The sequence below is a fragment of the Blastocystis sp. subtype 4 genome, assembly GCF_000743755.1.
Source record: "Blastocystis sp. subtype 4 strain WR1 chromosome Unknown seqid_0067, whole genome shotgun sequence".
Classification (NCBI taxonomy): Eukaryota; class Bigyra; order Opalinata; family Blastocystidae; genus Blastocystis; species Blastocystis sp. subtype 4.
This window is the reverse complement of record NW_014569480.1, coordinates 44116-65362: the sequence shown is the minus strand read 5'-3', so window position 1 is coordinate 65362 and position 21247 is coordinate 44116. Positions and strand designations below refer to the sequence as shown.

At 39.8% G+C, this 21247-nt stretch overlaps 14 protein-coding genes across 14 annotated transcripts; 3 read left to right on the top strand and 11 right to left on the bottom strand.

Moving 5' to 3' along the window:
- Window positions 1-186: 186 nt before the first annotated feature.
- On the top strand, window positions 187-963 carry JH06_4714 (putative DNA replication complex gins protein PSF3; the record flags this gene model as incomplete). The annotated part of the gene is made up of 4 exons (XM_014672926.1): window positions 187-524; window positions 561-683; window positions 713-802; window positions 834-963. The coding sequence occupies 4 exons, from the start codon at window positions 187-189 to the stop codon at window positions 961-963; spliced, it is 681 nt and encodes a 226-aa protein (XP_014528412.1).
- Window positions 964-1033: 70 nt separating this feature from the next.
- On the bottom strand, window positions 1034-1320 carry JH06_4715 (DNA-directed RNA polymerase and III subunit; the record flags this gene model as incomplete). The annotated part of the gene is made up of 3 exons (XM_014672927.1): window positions 1034-1151; window positions 1188-1249; window positions 1285-1320. 3 exons carry the CDS (start codon window positions 1318-1320, stop codon window positions 1034-1036), a joined length of 216 nt encoding a protein of 71 aa, XP_014528413.1.
- A 138-nt stretch (window positions 1321-1458) lies between these two features.
- On the top strand, window positions 1459-3234 carry JH06_4716 (hypothetical protein; the record flags this gene model as incomplete). Its single annotated transcript, XM_014672928.1, has 6 exons — window positions 1459-1529; window positions 1560-1778; window positions 1810-1939; window positions 1969-2073; window positions 2104-2247; window positions 2278-3234. The coding sequence occupies 6 exons, from the start codon at window positions 1459-1461 to the stop codon at window positions 3232-3234; spliced, it is 1626 nt and encodes a 541-aa protein (XP_014528414.1).
- Window positions 3226-4126, bottom strand: JH06_4717 (hypothetical protein; the record flags this gene model as incomplete). Its single annotated transcript, XM_014672929.1, has 6 exons — window positions 3226-3493; window positions 3523-3567; window positions 3597-3670; window positions 3701-3782; window positions 3813-4039; window positions 4070-4126. 6 exons carry the CDS (start codon window positions 4124-4126, stop codon window positions 3226-3228), a joined length of 753 nt encoding a protein of 250 aa, XP_014528415.1.
- Window positions 4127-4171: 45 nt separating this feature from the next.
- JH06_4718 (hypothetical protein) lies at window positions 4172-6437 on the bottom strand (the record flags this gene model as incomplete). The annotated part of the gene is made up of 5 exons (XM_014672930.1): window positions 4172-5461; window positions 5493-5666; window positions 5697-6186; window positions 6217-6341; window positions 6372-6437. 5 exons carry the CDS (start codon window positions 6435-6437, stop codon window positions 4172-4174), a joined length of 2145 nt encoding a protein of 714 aa, XP_014528416.1.
- A 1226-nt stretch (window positions 6438-7663) lies between these two features.
- On the bottom strand, window positions 7664-8030 carry JH06_3435 (hypothetical protein; the record flags this gene model as incomplete). Its single annotated transcript, XM_014672918.1, is given in 3 exon segments — window positions 7664-7898; window positions 7935-7997; window positions 8017-8030. 3 exon segments carry the CDS (start codon window positions 8028-8030, stop codon window positions 7664-7666), a joined length of 312 nt encoding a protein of 103 aa, XP_014528404.1.
- A 107-nt stretch (window positions 8031-8137) lies between these two features.
- On the bottom strand, window positions 8138-8599 carry JH06_3434 (phosphatidylinositol 4-kinase; the record flags this gene model as incomplete). The annotated part of the gene is made up of 2 exons (XM_014672917.1): window positions 8138-8224; window positions 8255-8599. The coding sequence occupies 2 exons, from the start codon at window positions 8597-8599 to the stop codon at window positions 8138-8140; spliced, it is 432 nt and encodes a 143-aa protein (XP_014528403.1).
- A 144-nt stretch (window positions 8600-8743) lies between these two features.
- Window positions 8744-9046, bottom strand: JH06_3433 (phosphatidylinositol 4-kinase; the record flags this gene model as incomplete). The annotated part of the gene is made up of 1 exon (XM_014672916.1): window positions 8744-9046. One exon carries the CDS (start codon window positions 9044-9046, stop codon window positions 8744-8746), a length of 303 nt encoding a protein of 100 aa, XP_014528402.1.
- Window positions 9047-9274: 228 nt separating this feature from the next.
- Window positions 9275-9699, bottom strand: JH06_3432 (phosphatidylinositol 3- and 4-kinase family; the record flags this gene model as incomplete). The annotated part of the gene is made up of 2 exons (XM_014672915.1): window positions 9275-9541; window positions 9571-9699. 2 exons carry the CDS (start codon window positions 9697-9699, stop codon window positions 9275-9277), a joined length of 396 nt encoding a protein of 131 aa, XP_014528401.1.
- A 179-nt stretch (window positions 9700-9878) lies between these two features.
- Window positions 9879-12140, bottom strand: JH06_3431 (phosphatidylinositol 4-kinase; the record flags this gene model as incomplete). The annotated part of the gene is made up of 7 exons (XM_014672914.1): window positions 9879-10124; window positions 10155-10883; window positions 10915-11148; window positions 11179-11760; window positions 11791-11857; window positions 11890-12064; window positions 12095-12140. The coding sequence occupies 7 exons, from the start codon at window positions 12138-12140 to the stop codon at window positions 9879-9881; spliced, it is 2079 nt and encodes a 692-aa protein (XP_014528400.1).
- Window positions 12141-12394: 254 nt separating this feature from the next.
- On the bottom strand, window positions 12395-13089 carry JH06_3430 (phosphatidylinositol 4-kinase; the record flags this gene model as incomplete). Its single annotated transcript, XM_014672913.1, is given in 2 exon segments — window positions 12395-13033; window positions 13048-13089. The coding sequence occupies 2 exon segments, from the start codon at window positions 13087-13089 to the stop codon at window positions 12395-12397; spliced, it is 681 nt and encodes a 226-aa protein (XP_014528399.1).
- A 2434-nt stretch (window positions 13090-15523) lies between these two features.
- On the top strand, window positions 15524-16642 carry JH06_3429 (hypothetical protein; the record flags this gene model as incomplete). The annotated part of the gene is made up of 6 exons (XM_014672912.1): window positions 15524-15563; window positions 15595-15723; window positions 15754-16142; window positions 16172-16308; window positions 16338-16470; window positions 16499-16642. The coding sequence occupies 6 exons, from the start codon at window positions 15524-15526 to the stop codon at window positions 16640-16642; spliced, it is 972 nt and encodes a 323-aa protein (XP_014528398.1).
- A 137-nt stretch (window positions 16643-16779) lies between these two features.
- On the bottom strand, window positions 16780-17412 carry JH06_3428 (hypothetical protein; the record flags this gene model as incomplete). Its single annotated transcript, XM_014672911.1, has 4 exons — window positions 16780-17076; window positions 17107-17151; window positions 17182-17256; window positions 17287-17412. 4 exons carry the CDS (start codon window positions 17410-17412, stop codon window positions 16780-16782), a joined length of 543 nt encoding a protein of 180 aa, XP_014528397.1.
- A 618-nt stretch (window positions 17413-18030) lies between these two features.
- Window positions 18031-21191, bottom strand: JH06_3427 (exoribonuclease-like protein; the record flags this gene model as incomplete). The annotated part of the gene is made up of 9 exons (XM_014672910.1): window positions 18031-18701; window positions 18732-18855; window positions 18884-19042; window positions 19071-19509; window positions 19540-19812; window positions 19843-20250; window positions 20282-20425; window positions 20456-20760; window positions 20790-21191. 9 exons carry the CDS (start codon window positions 21189-21191, stop codon window positions 18031-18033), a joined length of 2925 nt encoding a protein of 974 aa, XP_014528396.1.
- Between the last annotated feature and the right edge of the window lie 56 nt (window positions 21192-21247).

The following is a 21247-nucleotide window of genomic DNA, read 5'->3' as shown; positions in this document are numbered from 1 at the left end:
TACACTACCGAAGCAACCTGCTGTACTACTACGCTATTACAGCCTATTTCCAAACCCAAACCCGGTACGTTCTTACCGAGGGCAGCTCGGAGACTGTTGGCTGCGAGGGGAACAGTCCTCTGAGAAAGGGTACGCAGATTAAACATTATTGAGATTCAATGTAATCTACAGAGAGTTATTCCGCATATGCTTAGATGTTTCGATTCCCGCGATTCTCGTCTCAGGAGTGATTTGCCTCCAATAATGTCTTCTCTCGATACTCCCGGATTGGAAGAAGAATCTAATACTATTCCTCTTCATGATCCCAATTATGACTATTATTCAATAGACAACATCTTGGAGGAGGATGTCTTGTTAAAGATAAAGCCTAAATATACCATCTTGGATGCCGAATGTCTACGAGAGAGTGATGAAAAAGGGACTGTATCTACTAATGCGGAAGTGGAACTCCCTGCCTGGATAGCAATTCCTCTAGTCAGAGATCATTGTGTCGATTTATTAGAACCCGTTCCATACCAACATAAGTTTCTGTAGGGTTTTGTATCTGTATTGAGAAGTAGAAACCAGTTGTGGGCTGAACCGACTGTAATTAATATCCGCTATCGTTGTCCGTCGTTCTATGAAATGGGACTGCGATATGCTCAATTGTCAATGAATCCATCGCTCATGATTCTTTTATTGCGGTATGATTTGGAAAGAATATATCATTTAGGACATTTCTAGATAGATCCCAGTATATCACTCGGCTAGCAAAGAGTCGTTTCGACAAAGACAATACCGAAATTCTTAACAAAATGACAGAGTGAGTAGTACAGCTGGTCTTTTGATTGTAGCTTGGAGCAGCACCTGTTTCACCAGATTGTGAATGATGTTGTGGCTGAAAATAGTTGGTGGATGCGAAAATGTCAAGAAATGGAATATACAAATAGCGAATTCACTACAAAGAAACGTCGTGTTTCATGATACTGTTTGTTCACAACAAAAGTATCCTAAACTACATAGAAATTACTTCTCGCAATGAGCATCTAAACGTTTACCCATTCCGACAGCTACTACTGGAATACTTCAACAGAGTCTCAATCAAATCCACATGAGTCAATACCATTCGACGACAACAGTATCTGTGAAGACCCAATTTATCCAAAGCTGTTCTAGGAACAAATCAAACGACAAACAGAATTTCTTACGCAGCATCCATATTTTCATTTTCCAGATAGTTTAAGTAAGCTTCCCATTTATTTCCTACTACCTATGCCATAAACCACACTCTTCAAACTATGCTACCTTTCCACACGTGAAACAACGAATTGGAATGATCATGATTCGAACGGATCCTATAACTGCACTTAGCAAAGGATAGTTGACAAGAAAACAAAAGAAGTTCTATCCCGCGGGAATTTACATATTAGATTATTAGTTCGTTAGATTCTTGGAGTGAATCTCTGGTTTACCGAACAAATGGTGACGAAACGTTGGTATGCGTGTAAGGAACTCTATGACACCGAAAAGGTATATGTTGAGGACTTAGGGTATTGATGCATATCTTGGTTGATATGTAGACGGATTGTTACGTTGTTCATTGAACCTATGAAAGACCGTCAAATCCTTTCTGAGGAGATGGAGTACATTCTCTTTGGTAACATTCGAGCTATTCTGTCAGTTCATGGAAGGTTTCTGAGTGAGTTGACATCGTTGTGCTTTGATGGCAACGGAAAGGATCGGTTTGAATCAGTCTGTGTTGGAAAGTTACTTCTCTATTATACCCCATTCATGAAGCTGTATTCATATTCAATGGATAATCAAGTGTAGATATAAGGTGTACATTCAATCACAGAAGAATGTTTCGATGGTATTGAAGAAACTGAGTAAAGATAAGACAATCAATACATTCTTTTCTGAAACACTTCTGGATCCTCGAAGCAAGGGTTTACCTTTGCCTGTAGGAGTTGTCACCATTTTTGAGTGTAGAGTTATCTAATCAAACCAATTCAGCGGATACCTCGTTATCGTTTGTTACTGAATGAGATTATCAAATACACAGATCCTTCTCATCCTGATTATCCTTCATTGCACGTACTTCGAATCGTTCTCAATTCCCTTTAGAATGCACTAAATGCTATCTCCGAAGTGGCTACAAAGTGTGACGAGTCACTCCAGTGGGATGAAGATTCTCAGATACTCATTACTCTTCAGAATGCAGTCACTACACATACCGTCATCAAACCTAATCGATATATCATGCGTAAAGTCTCTATTATTGTTTTTGATTATTGTTAGTACATGGCCCAATTGCAAGAGAAAGATGACTCCCAACCAATTCCAGTAAAAGTGTTCTTATTTAACGATCTCATTGTGATCACAAATGCCTATGTGAAAGAGAAGCAAATCCGAGTGCTTCGAGTGTTTGAATCAATTCTCGCTACAATTCATTCAAATGGAACAGTCCTTCTACTTGTTACAAAGAACTTCATACTGGAACTGATATTAAAGGATAAGGAAGAATCACGGGAATTCTTATGTCTTTTTAATCGCAATGCCAAAGCTTCAACGACACTCTGTTCAATGTGTCATAAGCACATTCAACCAGGTTGCTGTTGTGTGTGTTCATATTGTCATCTCTTGATCTGTGATGACTGTGGAGGAACATATGAAGAATTGACACATCGATTAGATCCTGAAGAGTATTTAGATAATGAGAACCGGCAGCAAGAAGAACAGGTTAATTCCTGTGGATCAAATGACAGTGGAATTGTCTTATGCAAATCCTGTTATGTTTATAGGCACTCTGTTGCTCCATCAACAAATTCGATTCAAAAAGTGATTGAACGAAAAACCAAATTCATTCGACCTTCATTTCCGCGGATTCTGAGTGATCCATATGATCCTCTCTCAAGACTACCTGCTGGCTGGGGTTCAGCTTTGACTGAAGATGGAAAGAGTTACTTCTTCAATCCATTACTGTGGTTATCTTCATGGTCTCTACCTAAGGACCATTGGGAGAATGATTGTCCTGCTGGATATGCTAAATATTACAATCGAAATGGCAATCCATTTTATTATGATGCAAGGGCAGAGAAAGTCGTATCGAAACTCTCTCATCGTGAATCTACCAAAACATGCTCATGTTGTGGTTATCTACTTGATCGATGGGACTCAATTGCATGTCCATGTTGTAATTCGATCATTCACAGTTTTTCTTGTATGTGTTTATTACAACAAGAAGAGTCATTCTAATTTTTTACTAGGATAAATTATCACTCGTTCTGAATTCAGTGGATTCTTATCAGTTGCATAAAAAACAAATCCACTCTCATAAGGTGAGAGAACTAAGGCTTGACGTTTATCAGTGTTATTTATAATATAGATGGTTCCAATATCATTGATTAGAATCCATTCTCCCCATTTGTAAGCAACCCCAATCTCCATTCCACGCTGTATCGTACTCTCATATGGCTCTACAATATGAAGAGTCTGATTCACGATTTCTGCTGAACTACAATCACAACACACTCTCTCACGTACCTGTATACACAGTATTGTTCTCCATCGTATGCACGATAACGAAACCTATCATCATTATGAAAGAACGGTTCTACCATCCATTGCTGGTATACGCCAATTCAATACCGAGATGGTGATTATCCTCCAGAAACGTGTATCCTGATATCCTCTACAATTAATAAATCCGATAATTGTCGACATCAAACTCGATAGTCCAGATCCCTAGAGAAAAGGTCATATGAATAGGTGTTTCAATACGATTCGCCTGGTGAAGGACATTTCTGAACATTGAAACATCGAATAATAACTACAGCATATTGTTCATGGTCTTGGCGCGATCGATGGATAAGAAACTGCTAATTGATCGGATATAATATAAATGTTGTGGAGAAACATTATCACTCTCGGGGAGAGTTGCTTTAAAATCTCTTTCGTAAATCACCTTCCAGAAGTATTTGCTAGATATTACCTTGTTGATTCGATTGTTCGTTGCTGAAAGTTCTTTCAGGTCATGAACGCGCAAATAGAAGAACGTTTTCTACGCATCATCCACTCTATGGATTCTCACCAGCTCCAAATCGAATGCCAAACTATCGATTACACTGAGTTGATCTCTTCTAGACATTATTCGATTATGGTGTCGCCATGGTCGTGTTCTCCGACACGAGGATCAATTGTACACCTTGTGTAATAACCAACAAACAGTCAACTTCTTCTTGTGAATCTCTTCATACAACTGCTTAATGATTGGCTGATACTTGTCAAAGCACGCCTTTCTCTTCAATTTGAACGTTGGTGTCATAAGTCCATTCTCAACTGCAAAGATCTGATTCATTGCACCAAGATGTCCATCCACATACAATCCCTTAATCATCTCAAAACCCTTCAAACCCATCTTCTTTCCATACGCATTCAACTCATCCTTCACCTTTGCAACGACCTGAGGGTCACAACAAGCAGCAGCTAATGCTTCCTGCCATCCTTCCTCCTTTGTATCCTTCACAGGTAGACCAATTGAACGAGCATATGGAATGACTAGATGAGGATTGGGTGCAGCAACAGCAACCAAACAATTCTCATACGAATTACCATAAATAAACACTTGCGACACCCAAGCGCATTCCGAAAAAACTGCCTCTACTCGTTCTGTTGCCACATACTCGCCTTGAGACAACTTCAGCAAACTTTTGATCCTATCAATAACTGAAAGACCACCATCAGGATTGATCTGACCAATATCACCAGTATGGAACCAACCATCTGGCTCCACCACCTTCTTCGTCAACTCAGGGTTCTTATAATACCCATTGAACATGGCTGGACCTCGAACAAGAACCTCCCCACGGGGATAAGGAGTATCTTCTGTAGTGTAACCCATCTCAGGAACTGATCGTAGACAGATCTCCTGACCACATAATGGTGTTCCCACTGAATAATACACCACATGCCCATTATTTATTGTCATTGAACAAGCAGCGGCAGTTTCAGTGAGACCATATCCTTCAAGAATTGGGACCCCAAAACACACTTGAAGGAACTCACTCAATTCACCAGAGAGAGGAGCAGCTCCAGAAGCAAAGCATTTGATATTGCCTCCAAAGGTATTCTTGATCTGATTAAACACAAGTTTATCATAAAGAGCAATGCGATAGCCCTTGCGATGAGCAAGAGTCTGACGCCAGAGACACCACTGTATTATCTTTCGTTTGATCCAACTCTGCTTCTGGAATGTTTCAAGAATAGTCTGTTGAATGTTCTGTAACACACGAGGAACAGCAATAAACAATGAAGGTTTAGCATATTTCAGATCATCCACCAACATATGCAAAGATCCACTGTAATATGTAATACGAGATCCTAATATCATTAGTGCAAATTCTACAGCTGTTTCATATCCATGAGCTAATGGAAGATAGGAGAACATGCCATCCTCATCTGTATAATTCCATCCATTCTTAATCTATAAAATCATTCTACTCATATTATAATACAATATAATTAATAAAAGATGTTGATACAATGAGCATAGCTGAATGGCGAAGCATGACTCCTTTCGGATTTCCCGTGGTTCCACTCGTATAAAGAATGTATTCCAGAGAATCTCCTGAAGGTAGCCAGTCATCAGCAGTCTCGACCACAGGATCTTCAAGAGGTACACAAGCCAGCTAGAAATGAGTCATTCCAAAAATAAACACTTCTTCAAAGTGAAGAACACGAATGTCCTTGTTGATCGCTTCCTTGAAGGAACGAAGTACCTCACTTGTCTTTGGCACATTTAAGAGAACAATAGCACGAATCAAACCAGTTTTCGATAAGCATTTCGCCAGAAGAGGTAACTTCTCTTCGGTTACAGCCATCACAGTCATTTCAGAATGTTCAATCACATAACGGACAGCTTCGTCTCCCAACGTATCGTAAATGGGGACGGAGATCTGATCCTGAGACTGCAAGGAAAGACTAAATAGTTGAAGATCTCTACAATTCTTCCCGAAGAATCCAACACGACCTTGACGTTCCAGCCACGGGAATTGTTTTCGCATGCTCCGTCCCAATTGAACTACAAGAGGATACAGTTGTTTGTAAGTGAGATACTCGTAATCTCCTCGCGTTCCATCTGGATTAATTACACGCTGACCTAGAGATCGTGAATTGGGATGTTCCTTATACGAGTTTTTCAGTACTTCCCTAGCTCTTACTTTACATTTTAATCTCTACAAGCTCGTATTAATCCACGGTTTTGATGGAATTGGATGATCCCACAGTTTGTCCAGAGAATCCAGTCCCCGATATATTCCACTCTTTGCGTCACCCTCTACTGGCTTGGCAATGGGAAATGGATACTACCAATCACACTTCAATCAAATCTCGACAAAACGATCATGGTATTCAAACGGAGGAAGTCGGAAGTTAGAGTCACAAGAAAATACGGATCCCATGGTAATTCGTACAGCAAAAGAAATATGGCAAACAAATAGGGGTTACATTGGAGTTTCCGTACAAAATGCCCAATCCTTCTCAGATTCGAACAAACATTAATTTCAATACAATAACAAAGGAACTAATAGCCATATCCTCCGAATCCCTGCTGTCCATAGCCATAGCCTCCATAGCCATAGCCTTGTTGCTGAGGCTGTTGGGCACCATATCCATAAGCACCATATCCATAGGCCTGTTGTGACTGTTGCTGTTGAGCCGAGTTGTCCATACTCAGAGATGACAGATCCACCATACCTCCATAAGCATCATTACCACTGGCTCCATAGCTATAATCATAAGCACCAGCAGCACTTGTGTCCGCAGGAGTTGAAGCGACAGCATTTGAGAACATATCCATCAGATCATCCTCTCCAGCAGGTTCAGGCTCTTCGGCCTCCTCACCAAACTCCTCTTCCTCCTCCACAGGCTTCTTTGCAGCCTTCTTCGCAGGAGCCTTCTTCTTGGGCTTCTCCTCCTCCTCGAAGTCATCCTCCTCCACAACCTTCTTAGCAGCCTTCTTCACAGGCTTCTTCTTAGGCTTCTCCTCCTCCTCCTCGAAGTCATCATCATCAGCCACCTTCTTAGCAGCCTTCTTCACAGGTCTCTTCTTCGGACGCTCTTCCTCCTCTTCATCGTCATCATAACGAGACGCCTTCTTTGCAGGCTTACGACGAGGACGTTCCTCTTCCTCATCACTCACATCTGTACGACGAGTCGTCTTCTTCTTAGGACGATAATCATCTTCATCATCGTCCTCAAAACGAGGCTTGCGACGAGGACGGTAGTCATCCTCATCGTCATCATAACGACCACGACCCATCGGACGGGCCTGACGAGCCTGACGCACCTGAGGACCAGCTGAGGCGGGAGCACCTCCACCAACAGCATTCTGACGAGAAGCCAGCTTCTGCTTCAGTTCCTTTGCCTTCTTACGCTCGAAACGGAGACGCTGGTCATCATCCAGAAGCTCAATGATCTGGGAGGACTTCTCACGAACTACACCTCACTTTCCTAGACCATTCCTAGACCATTCCTACCTCCATTACCACGATCATACTGTTGCTCCTTGAAACTGAACTCCTGAAGAGAACGCAACTTCTCGATGTTGTCACGAGCGTCATCAATCATACGAGGAGATCCATTTCGGATCAAGTGATCGATCAAGTTCAATGCCTCACTCTCAAATCTATTCAATACCACATACCTTGAAAATGATCTTCCAATACTTGGGTTGGGAAGCCAGAGCCTTGAAAATAGCTTCCTTGATCACCTGGTAATCAGCACTAGATATCAGAAACCCACAACCCACAGAATACTCATTGTAGGAAGCCTGAGCAATATCGCTCAACATCGTTCCAGAAGCACCCCAGTTCTCATTCGAAAGAGCCTGATCCAGAGTCTTCTCCAGTTCCGTCTTCTTGCTAACCCATAAGACTCATAATTCATTCATTGCTTACGCTACAAGTCCCTTAGCCTGATTCAGAAAGTTCATTCTTGAAAAGGTAACACTAACAGAGATTCTAGAAAGTAATTAACTACACGTCGGAATCCATATATCGATGATGATTATTATATAGAAGTACGAATGATCGAAATGATACTCTCAGATTCAGTAGTGAATTAGGATAAAAAGCACTGTATTCAACAAACAAACCTCATATCACCATGAATCAGCATAAATACCATTTTGGAAAACTTGGATACCATCATAAAGAATTGTAGTCCACTTCTTAATTGAATCCAAAGACTACAAATAACATTATAGAAACAACCTTACTCTTGCTTGCATTCCCTGAGCCGCTTGGAGCTCGGAAAGATCTGGAGTTAGTCTCTGTTTCAACTTCACCAAAGTGTCAGGAAGGAAGCAGGGAAGACCACTATCTGACATACAGTTTACCACATCACAAATCTCCTTCCAATACTTTCGAATACACAAAAAAGCTTCAACAGTCAAATCAAGGAATTCACGGAAGGGATAGGCCTGTGTTGATCCTCCCATCAGTAAATACATCTCATCTGAAAACTTGAATGCAGCAGTTTCAAATCCTAGATTACCTCCAGGAGATGTCCCAAGAAGGAATCCAAAATCAATATGAATCAGGTTCCCCTTCTTATCAAGCATTAAATTACCATTGTGGCGGTCCTTTACCCATAGAATGTAACAAGCAACAGCCTATAGTGAAGGAGTCCTAATCAATAGGAGGACAAGGATATATATGCTGCTGAACTCCGAATGAAACGACGCAAAGCCATCTCATATTCTTCACTATCTTCTCGACCAAATAGGGACTATTTCTATCATTTCGAATACAGGTCCTACTTCGTAATACATCTTTAATGACACGAATCCTTTCTTTCCCAGATTATCCCGAGAATCACTATTCTGTACACACTCAATGATACCTCCCATCGCATGATGCTCATCAGAGGTACGAGCAGGAGTTACATTATATACCATCAGTGGAATGTCAATTCCTTCAGACTCCCAAATAGTTTCCAGTAAATGCATAACTTGAAGAGCCAATGTATCCTGTCGACAATCATCATATGCCTTCAGAATCAGACCCATTTGTATTGGCTCCTTCTCTGGCTCTGTTTCATTTAAATGCATATCTCCTTGACTGAGAGGAGAATACACATGTTGAGTGCTCGATCGGAATGTTGAACGAGGCCGTAAGTTCTGAAGTTGTTGGATTGAAGAATCCATCGTACTGTTAGTACGTCTATACATAATCTCTTCTATTTCTGGAATACGGAGCATAGAAAGAATTCAACGATTTCTTGTCTACAGATCGATCTAATGAAAAATGCGTTTGATATCCTTACATCGACTGCTTGGACGTCGTTGAACTACTGGTTGCTCATCCTGTTCACTAAGATGATTTTCAATTCGCGTAATCGCAGAATCTGGACCATCCCATGGTTCCACTTCAAACATCAATCGATAAGGTGCTTTGCCTGCAGATTGCATAGCTGCTGCTGAATCTACAATCACATCAGTGATATGATACTCAGGGTTTGTAGGGAGATATAAGTTGGCATTCTTTACAGTGGATCGTATCTCCTAGAATAAGATTATCACATTACTCATACTTGGAGATACTTCATGATTTCTCCTTTTCGGTCCTCTTTTTTCAATGGCTTCACCAAGCCACTAATGTTGATCAACCGATTAAAGAAGTCAAATTGCTGTCGATACAAAATTGATTGAGCTGGTGTCATTCCTGCTTTGATTCGAGTGATAATAGATTGACAAATTGAAGGCAAATTATCACTTCCTTGGATCTAATATCAAGTCTCTTTTCTACACTTACTGGATTCCCGGAAAACCCATGTTTTTCGGATTGCTTGATTTCAGTCTCACTTTCCGTAATCAAAGCCCTATTTGTGATGAGTAGTCATTACACGAACCAGAGCAATTGATGTGTTAGTAATACATTCTTCGAGCATAAGACCAGAATGTACTCCTGAAGCTTTCCTGTAGCATCATGACGTAATCCCTGCACAAATTGTGGCAGATAGAAACATAACGATTCTGGTGGGAACTGACCTAAAGCCGATGTGATATACTGCATAACCGCGGGAATACGCATTGGAGGTACATCCATAAGTAGATCAGCCGAATTTCGTGACATCGACGCAACAATCTAAAGATCACACAAGAAGAGAGTTGTTACCGTAGTCAAGGAAGGTTGAGTCCAGTAGAGGAGCCATCGCTTGTTAGTATCATTATTATTCAAGATGTAATCCATTACACAGTCAGGACAATGAATGTACTTTTCAGGGAATTCCAAAATAAGTTTCGATAATTCTGTTCGTAATACAGGGATCTGAGGGTAGAGATGAACTATGACTATAGTACACTCAGATGAATGAGTTCGACAGAGTTGCATAACCTCTTTCCATTGATTAACACTATAATTCTTGGCTTGAGTAGTGTACACAGTTGGCAATGTCTCACGAGAGGATTCTTGACAAGGATTGAGTTGGAGTACCAATCGTTCCATCACTCCACGTAGCAGAATCAAACATAGTTCCTCGAAACGGAATGACGATGATTCATTCGTTGAAGTGATCACAGAGAGATGGTCTGAAGGAAGAGGACTTTTGGTGGGTTGTGTCTGGGATTGAGAATCAAAAACACCTGTGAAGTGTTCAGATGAATCCACCTCCGAGAGAGTAAGATTATTACGGCGTTCTGCAGCTCGATAGAGATATGAATACATCAACAACTCCGGAAGATTCTCAGAATCTTCTTCAGAAGTTTCCATATTCATTTTCCTCTTCGCTCGTCGTTGAGCAACTTGTCGCTTGTTCTGTTGATGTACCTCATTGATATGCTCATATAAGAACACATATTTCTGAAGAATCAACTTATCCTTCTCCAGAGGGATTTCATGTTTGACCTATATCATAAGAGAGATCACAGATATCAACCGAGAGAAGAACATTACGATGTACACTATTATAAGCAATCTGGTTAATAACACTGATCACAATGTTGCTGTAGAAGACATATAGAGTATCCTCAGAGAGAAGATGATACTTCTTTCCATATTCATATCCATGGTAACAACAGATTAACAAACTCAATACAGAAGGAAGAGCTAGTTGGTTAACACAGAGCTCATTTTGAACACTGTTGAAAAGAAGAAGCAACACTTCTTGCATCTAGGTTTCAAAGAATCATTCAGTACTTACACTGTCTGTATATCGTTCAACATATGCATTCATGATCTCCGAAAAAAACTCAACCCACAATCCATGACAGGTACATTCATCTTCATTCACACGTCGGCAACGAATACCAGATGCAAAGGCTGTGACACCACATAAATCCTGAAGGAATGTAGGCGGACTGTAGAAAAGAGAGATCTGAGGAATTGAATGAAGTCGAAGTGTATCCGCATCATCCTTTAGTTGTTCACAAGTACAACAGTACGAACACAGACACTTCGAATTGTCTGGAGTGCATTGAGTTCGTCGCTTCACAACTACTGGAGAGATATTGAGCTCATCATCATCCCCTTCGATGATTCTGGACAGATCCACTGAATGATCGATAGAATCGTAATTCTCCTTCTTCAAACGATGTGCAACCTTCTCAAACACAGCTGAACAATGACAAGGACAAGCACAATCATTTCTACTATCTTCGTGATGAATTCCTCCTTGATACCAGCGAGCTCGACTGTCTCTCCAACAATCTGCCACACAGAAAATACCACAACGTATTTCACGAGTATATTCCCAAGCAGAACAGAGTTCACGAAGAATGAGATTCTACTAATCACTCATCATTTCAATAGGAACATGAAACAGTGGTATTTCAGCCAACAGCCAGCGCCACAATTCAATTGCTTCTTTCATTAGAGACTCTCTAAAGGATTATTTATCGATCATAAGACGTACTGCATGAGAAGAGCAGGTAACCAACAAATAATCTGAATCACCACACTATCGATGTTCTCACGTAGTAATGCACACACAGCTCCACATTTCATTAACAAATCACTGGCAGTAGTCTCCATCACATTTTCAACTGCACTTGCTTGCATAGATACACTCTTCATTCTTGACAATTCAACTATGTATCAAATCACCTGAATGAACCAACTCGATTTCTCCTTAGCCTTTCGTTCCTTCCGAAGAACAGAGATCATTTCTTCTTGTAACTGTTGAGTTAATAGAGATGTAGATATACTCTGTAATTTGCTCTTGTAGATTCCACTCCAGTAACTAATCCTTTGATTCAATGCTATAACTGAGTATTGTTTCATTTCGTTACAATGAACTCGAATCGATGCAAGGAAATCAGTGAATGGTGTATACTTCTCACGTAATGAATCATCTTCAATAATTAACTCATAGATAAATGAGAACACTTCAGGTGAAGCAATACTATGTGAAAGATGGTTTATACTACGTACTTTTGAATCATAATTAAGATCTCTTCTTCAAAACCAATGTCATCACTGCTGATCCAGATAGAAAATACACTTTTAACTTTATCATACAGACTTTGGAGTTCGTCAGATCGGAATGGAAGCTGTAACTCATAATGAAGAGGAGTATCATCATGAAGAACACGAAGATCACTACTAGCTAATGTGACAGGGGCACAATTCACTGGAGCCAAATTGATTTTGATAGTCAAAAGACACTTCATCAATACATTCAGACAGTTGGCGTTTCTCTTCAGAAATGGGAAATTCTCAAGAAGGAGACAAGCATAACGAAGGGCAAGATCTTGAAGAACAACAAACCGATGGCATAACTGAACAGTTAAAAATTCCATATGATCCTCCAGAATAGTTTCCGATACTTCACTTCGTGTGCCTTGTTTCAGCTTGTTTACAAACTGATCGAAGATAGATGCTAGAATTGCTGTCATTACAGGATACAATGAAGAGGATGTGTCTTTGAACGAATTGAAATAGGAAAAGATAGCCTTGATTGTACATAGTTGTTCAGCACGTCTACTTTCTACTTCATATACTGTGAACAGATACAGAGCGGCAGTGTATGTTAACACATTCACATTCGCTGTATGTTCCTTACCAAGTCGACTGATAAGCGCTGCTCTGATAGCTTCTGAATCTGCATTGACATTGGTTGCAGAGAATAAAGCTGATAACTCGATGTTTGTTTCCACATCCAAAAAGTGTTGATGTAACAGTGGAGACTTCGCTGCAAAGAGAGTCAGTGCTCGTTCTGCTGTATCTGACCATGTCTCAGTGGATAATGACTTGATCTAGAGGTTAGTGGTGCTCAGCAATAGGACAGTCACGAGGTGGAACCAGACATCTAAGTAACTTTTCATTAAAGATAGATCAACCTCTTCCTGAGGTTTGTATGGATTCCATTTTTCCTCAATGGTTGACAGTACAGATATGATTGATTCACTGATACGCCATTGTAAAGTACGTAACTCTGATATACGATTCCTACTTCTAATATCCTTCTAAAAACCAATACGAATCATTCAATACAGCTTTGCTGAGTTGAGAACAGGAATTTAAGAACTGGTTCTGTAGATACTGACGTGTTTTTGGATCTGTAACACCTTTGACAAGTCGTGTCATGGATCGAGGTACTTCCTGAATTACCAAATCATACTATGAATCAATCTGATTCGTGAAGCTCACATTTTTCAACTCATAATTCATTAGCAATCCAGTTAGAATTCGATTCACTTCTTTCTGACGCTCTTCATTATCATCCAAAGCAATGTCCACAATATTTGGAAGAACAACCAGAGGAGGAGACTCACTATCAAGACTACTAACAAGGATTTGGAAACATGCAGCACGAATATCAGAATTATCCACTGTATGAGCAATGGTTGTACAAAGATCAAGCATCATTTGTGTGTAATCATGCATCTCAGAGAAGGAAGGATCTGAAGAGGCAGGAAGTAGAGATAACATTGGCATTACAGAAGAAATCTCACCCAATACCATCTGTGTGACACTATTCTCCAGAGATGTTGGTGAGCATAATACTTGGTTCGAGTTCTCAGTAAGAGTAATCACACGAATGAGATCTGTGAAAACAGCACGTAACGATTCATACTTCCAAATAGCTACAATAAAACTCAACTCTTCATTCCTACCATACTTACTCACAGTAGATCGTTCTTTTCGACGCTTATTCATTCGTAAGAATCCTCCAGTTCCTTCACGCATCTCACTACTCATAGCTGCATTGTCCAAGAGTTCTCTCACATCAGGAGCACAAGCAGAGAGAGCATCTAACATCAATGGACAAAGTTGAATTAGATTGTGAATAGCCGCCTCTGCTACAGTCACTTGAACATTCTTCTCACGACAGGCACTCATCATACAATCCCAAGTTCGTTTCCATACAGCATTTCGAAGCTCAGGGAAAAAGAAAGAGGATGCTTCAAGCATAGACAAACTAGCAATCAGGAGACGAGGATGAGATGGCTTTCCTGCAAAATGGTCAGCGATATTATAGAGACCAGTTAGAGTTGGACTGATCGTTTCCATACTCACTGTGGAGTACTATGGATCAGAAAATATGAATGGTTGCACTCTAAGAGTTATCATGATACGACTCTCAATCATAATCAGAACAGAAAGACGCTGGGAAATGTCAAAAAGGGTACTACCACGAGAACGAGATACTAGTAGTAAAATGATTAGAGAAGGGATACAATGGTCATTCAATTTCGTCATATATTCAAATATCTCGTTTGCAAATGGCATTAAGCAATCATGATTGAATGGGTATTCTCCTTTCCATAATGCTAGAGTCTGAAGAACAGTAAAAAGAATGGACTCGCGGAATTGCTACAATTCAATTCCCAAAATTGTCGCAAACATCCTTTAACAGAGAAGAAATGACTTCCTCGATAATTTGAAACACTTCAGCTCTCTTAGCAGATACCACTTTAGCAATATTCATAATGGCCTACAAAAAAGTACCAAAATAGATACATACATCCACAAAATCTGCCAGTACCAAGCAATCTGTCTTTTGGATTCCAGTGATAACATAATATGGGATCTTACGAACTGAATTAAACACAACAGAGAAATATTCATTGGATACTCTAGATATCACCAAAACCACTCTTACGAACCTTCCTCCCATTTTGATAATGAATTTCGAATAGGCCAAGATTAGGTCACTCTCTCGTTTGGTCGGAAGAGGATAGGACTTCGTGCTTCTTCAAATCAACAAGGAACAGAACCAGTACGTAACAGAAGGGATAGGATTGTGATTTGTCAACAGGGATATGTAACGATTCTGCAATATATGAACATTTTCGTTGACAGATGGAAGAAGCTCTGCTAGTTTATCAACCATAGTTGAGTACTCGTCAGTACTCAACTTAGAACCAACAGAAATCTGGAAAGATCTCTTCATATCGCGTTATATGAAGAAAAAACCAGAATGATCCAAATTCCCCTGGTTTTTGTCACGAAGTATGGGTTACCAATCTATTATTCTAAGATCATTTGTATTATCTGGAAAGCAAATTTAGATTCTATTCCTTTAGGAATATTTTTAACAAGGAATGGAGACTGATCACGTGTCTATTAGGGTGAGTGGGGAAAGTAGATTGCAGATTTGATACATAATAGATAGGTAGTATAGACAACAGAAATGAAAGACGAAAGACCTATCTTCCTCGTCTCAGTACAACAAATGATATGATATCAGAAGAACAAAGTCGTAATAATGATATTTTCTCTCCAAAACCCGTAAATGATACAAGTAGGATTGCATTGGGTGGATAAGGTGTAGCTGCTCGTCGGACTATGTACGAGTTGAGTCCACATCAGACATATCCTTCTATAATGGATTTTTGGATCATTAACAATAGAACAGAGGAATGTACTGAAGAAGAGGTGGGAGAGGAATTAGAAGAGGACTATGATGACTGTTTTTCTTCTGACGATACATTTGGGTGGACCAAAGAGATGCTTTTGCAAATTGGTCTTTCTTATGTGGATTCCTTTTCAGCTATTCGTAACGTGTTAAACGAAATACCGACACCTCCTTTAGGGAGTGACACAAACTTATTATTGCCTGCTAAAGCTCATGATGCTCCCTCTCATACCCTGGTACTAGACCTGGATGAAACGCTCGTTTCATGTTCCCTAGATAAACCACCGAAATATGATACTTGTTTTGTAAGTGAGGATAATTGAATGGAGTGTAGAATCAACAGATGAGTAGTGGAACGGGAATAGTGGAAGATTATTGTGTATATGTACGATTTCGCCCATATGTATTTCTTTTTCTGGAAGAGATGAGTGAGTATTATGAGATTATTGTGTTCACTGCTGCTGAATCATCGTATAAGATGGAAGATTGGTTAAGAATAGGTATGCAATGAAGATTGTTGGAATGTTCAACGAGAAGAAGCCATTAATTAGTTATTGTCTCACTCGGGAACACACTACATTTATCACTCAAGATGAGTATTACAAGGATTTGTCTCGATTGAACCGTGACCTAGTATGATTGGATGGATTATTTCACATAGAATACAACATTTATTGTTGATAACACTCCTTTAGTCTATTGTTACAATGTGAATAATGCGATTCCCATTTTGTCATGGAATGGAGAAGAAGACGACAAAGAAGTTAGTATTGAAGAGATTCTGAATTTTAGTTATTTTCCTTAATGGTATTTCTTCGAAGTCTTTCTACTCAGCCAAATGTTCAACCTATTCTAGAAAACACTTATCATATAAATAATCTTCTTAATAATACAGAGATTACGAGAGAGTTTTGAGAAGTTGTTTATTACAAACATTGACTATTACAGCAAACGAGTAAATAATCGTTTGTATTCTTCAAATGCCCCAAACCAAATAGCTCCACCTAAAGAAATCCATAATACACGATACATTGCGCCAGAAAACAAGCATCGATAACCTTCCCTTCGGACAATATGACGAAATGTTTCAACAATTCCATATCGTCGTTCAGCTGGAAGATCCGCCGTTAACATAATCCGCGTCTTCAAAACATCTAACGGACATGTAAAGAAGGCTGCTATCCCTCCAGCAACCGATCCCATCAACATATTTTCGTGTAGCCGCAATTCACGGTGTTTCTAGAATCACATCCTCCTCTTTCCATATACCACCAATCCCTTTGACCACCGCTTCTCTGCTTCATAAAAGGAGTACTATGATTGTTTTAACGATAATACAACTACCTCAATCATATCAAACGGAATATCTCGCATCAGCATTGGACCATATCCTGAATAAAGAGCTCGAAAGCCACGCTTCTACAAGTAAAAACGTTGTTATAAAAGCACTTTGGAGATTTCCAAGATTGCCCTTACAGGATTCGAGTATCCACGAATCTGAATGAACTGTTTCGTCACTTCAAAGGGATTCCGAATAGCCGATCCCACAGATTCTCCAATTGCAGCTGCAACCATTTCACAAACGGGAAAGAGTTTCGTATTGTTATGCGTTGCTTCACATAGGTTTCGTTTCACTTTCTCATAAATACTCCAATACACTGCAGATGCAGGAACAGAACCCAAGAGAATTGTTCCTAGTCCATTGAAGAGATTCTTATATCTTCCAACTCTCACTGATCCCTTGCTTGCTTGGAATCGTCTAGTTCTTAGTTCACAATTTCCATTCAAACGTTTTAATTGTATCTAGTGGGTATAAGATACTGTCCACAGTGATCCCACAGAATGCACCTGCAAATGTATTGACTAGAATCAACAGTAAACGGGAAAACATACTGAACCCTTCACGCATTCTTCAACACATAAAGAGAACAAACAAAGCGAATAATGGATTCCTTTTGGATAGTGGAATTCTTATGGATATAATTGTTTGCTTATGAACGGATGATTCCAAAATATATAATTGTTGAACAACATTAATGGAGAATCAGTGTCGTCAAGACTGTCTTCTTAGTGTTCAGAAGTTAGTATCTTGTCAAAATAACCGAAATCAGAAATTGGTGACATTCTTTTAAGTTAAAGTATTTGCATTTACAAACATGGTTCTATGCACTGCTTTACGTTCTCTCAATGCCTTTATTTCAATCGTTTTTGTAACATTCCAAGCGCTGACTGAGATTGTTGTTGATATGGTTGCTGATAAGGTTGCTGATAGGGTTGTTGATAAGATTGTCCATATGGCTGACTATATGACTGTGGATACGGTTGTCTATAGGGTTGTTGATAGGGCTGACCATAAGGTTGATTGTAGGGTGGTGGATAAGGTTGGCCATAAGACTGACCATAGGGCATTGAATGGGGCTGGCCATAAGATTGTGGATATGGCTGACCATAAGGCATCGGATATGGTTGACCATAGGGTTGTGGATATGGCTGACCATATGGTTGTGGAGGATAATTCTGAGATCGATATCGCTTTGATTCAGTATCATTCTCCTCATAATCTCGTTTTCTACTTAGACGAGGATCACGACGTAACTCCCGAACGACACCAGATCCCCACCCAGTCTCTCGTGTAGGTTCAACGTCATGAATATATCCAAGATCTGAGATATCCATTTTCCGATTTAGAGGAGGGGCAGAAATGACAATGTCCTGAGGGAATAGAATCTTTGGAGGTGGAACCACACCGGGCAATAGATGAGAAACATGAATCGAAGCCTCAGGCATTACAAACTTCAGAGGAAGAGTTTGAGTACATGGAATTCGAGGGAAAGCAGTAGGAGGTGTTGAGACAATACATTCATCTATTGATAAGAGAAACATAGAACAGCAACGAAGAGATGGCTCATTAGCCTTCTCAACAGTTCCAAAGATTGGATATTGCTGAGGTTCCTGAAGGATGAATTTCTCTTCACTATTCTTCAAAAACTGTTCAGCAAGCCAAGATACACTATGAACCTACTTCTCATTCCTATCCAATCCATACATATAAGACCTCATCTCCATGATGGTTCCGATACAAATCCTCCTTTGATAACTTATCCATCACTGAGTCTACAGCATCTGTTAGTTGTTTCTGGTCAATGAACGTAATCTTAGCAGTCCATAACCATCGGAAAGGCTTTCCATTCGTATCATATTCAATCTATATCATAATCACATCATAATAGTACTCTCTTTGGATAGAATGAGATAATTGGAGAATTGGGATTTGTCATTAGTTCACGCATTGGCTCAGGAAGTAGATAAGCACATCCAGGAGGTTGTACAGCCATCAATTGATCAAGAGGCCGAAAGGGTTTACCTAATACAAAAGGCGTGTTTTCATATTTGAATTGAACAATTGTGAATGCACAAGGAGCAAAATGATAGGGAAAATACCAGTCCCAAGAAGGAACCCCATGATAGTAATATAACATGACCCAACGTAGTCCTTCAATGTAACTAGAAGCCAAATCTTTATAGAACTCTGGTGTTAGTTTGATTCCATCACGACCAAACTTTTCAACATAGTATCGTGTTTGCCATCCAGTTTCACCAAGTTTGATCTTATCTTCAACATCATCTCTCCTGTTCTTCTTATCGAATGCTCGTAGGAGTTCAACTGAATAACTAGGATCAAAAGCATGATAGTCTGTTTACCTCTGTTCAATTCTCTTCTTCTCTTCCTCTGTCATCTCTTCTTCTTTCTCTTTTTTCTCGGTATTCTCTGGATCTGAATCATGTTGTAACGCAGCAGAAGCTGCTTCAATTGCCAGTAGTGTGATATCCTCCTTCTCATTTGTGCCGGTCTCTTCATCAATATTGATTTCCTCTGTATTGCTAGTACCTACTGATGTAGAAGGAGCCTTGATAAGATTGGATATGTTAGCAGCACGTTCCCGATTCCGGATCTCATTATCCACTTGAACTGCTCTAACGATAAACATTCCTATTCACAAATACCTCCTTCGTTTTAAGATAGTACCTTCAACCTTTGCAAGTTCTACAAAAACACGCATAACACGAGGAAGATTCACCTCTCCTCCTTCACTTGTCAAATATCCATCCATTGTAGGCATTAGAGACCGATAAAGATTAAACAGAAGATTAAGACCACCTTCTCGTATATCAAGACAAGGAAGATGAGGAAGGAAATCATTTCCCACTAAGAAGCAAAGAAACACCACATCATCAAGAACATTTTCAAAATCGTATTTAAATGAGATTTGGCGTTGCATAGAAGCAAATTCACCTTGCATGTACTCACGAAGAACAGGAAGATGAAGGATCTGAAGATGTTGATGCATGTATTTGCTAGCACGCGTCAATGCACCTCGAGGACGATCTGGTTTACCTGTGCATTGCTCAGCTCTGATGATAATTACAAGAATTCAATTCTTACGTGTGACCTTCAGCTCCACAGAGATAGCAACGAGCAGTCTGATGACGTGTATTGATGACTTCCTCACGCAGGATATAGAAACGACTCTCATGAGTGGCCAAACCCAACATAATCAGATCTGCATCTAAACCATGAATAATATGACTAGTTCTCAGTAAATAGGATCACACATACGTTGTATTTGGATTATATCCAGGTTGAGCTCGTTCCCGACGAATGAAATCCATCACTTTGTGTTCTCCTTCACCAGGAACAGAACCATCCGAGAGAATTACTGTGAGGCCCTTCCACTCAGGATTGTGTGTAACTCGATCATGAATATACCAACGCAGGTTATCACACACCTTCATCATAAACTCTGTTCCCGGAGTAATTGCATTGGAGTCCCAAGATTTGGGCTTACGAGGAGGAACCTTCATGCCTTTGGCTAACAGCTTGGCACGTAGCTCATCTTCAGCATCACGACGATCCTGAGACTCCTAGAATAAAATAAACCAAGAACTAGAACCTGAAAAGCACTAAAACGACGAGAACGTTGTTGATTCATTTTTGCACGTGGCGCGACACCATCTACTGCCATGTACACAAGTTTACGTGGTCGGACAAGTTCAAAGAGACGATCGAGATAACTACAGTAGTAGAGTAATATTAAAACATACAGAAAGATGTTTTCAAACATTTCTGTTTCGTTCTCTGGGATCTTATCCAATCCCTCTGCATGACTACAGTTATGAACAATACCATTCATATCCAAATAGAAATTATCGAATTCAATTCCATTAGGATTTGGGGTAGATAAGTCGGGAGCGATATAGTTGCCATCCACATAGGTTCCTTCTGTTTCAACACAATCAGTAATTGATTTTGGATACTTACTTACAAGCCATTTAAACAGAGTAGGAACACCCATGATTAATGGCTTTTTGATGATTTGAAGTCTTCATAAGGAAATTGGAATTACAAAAA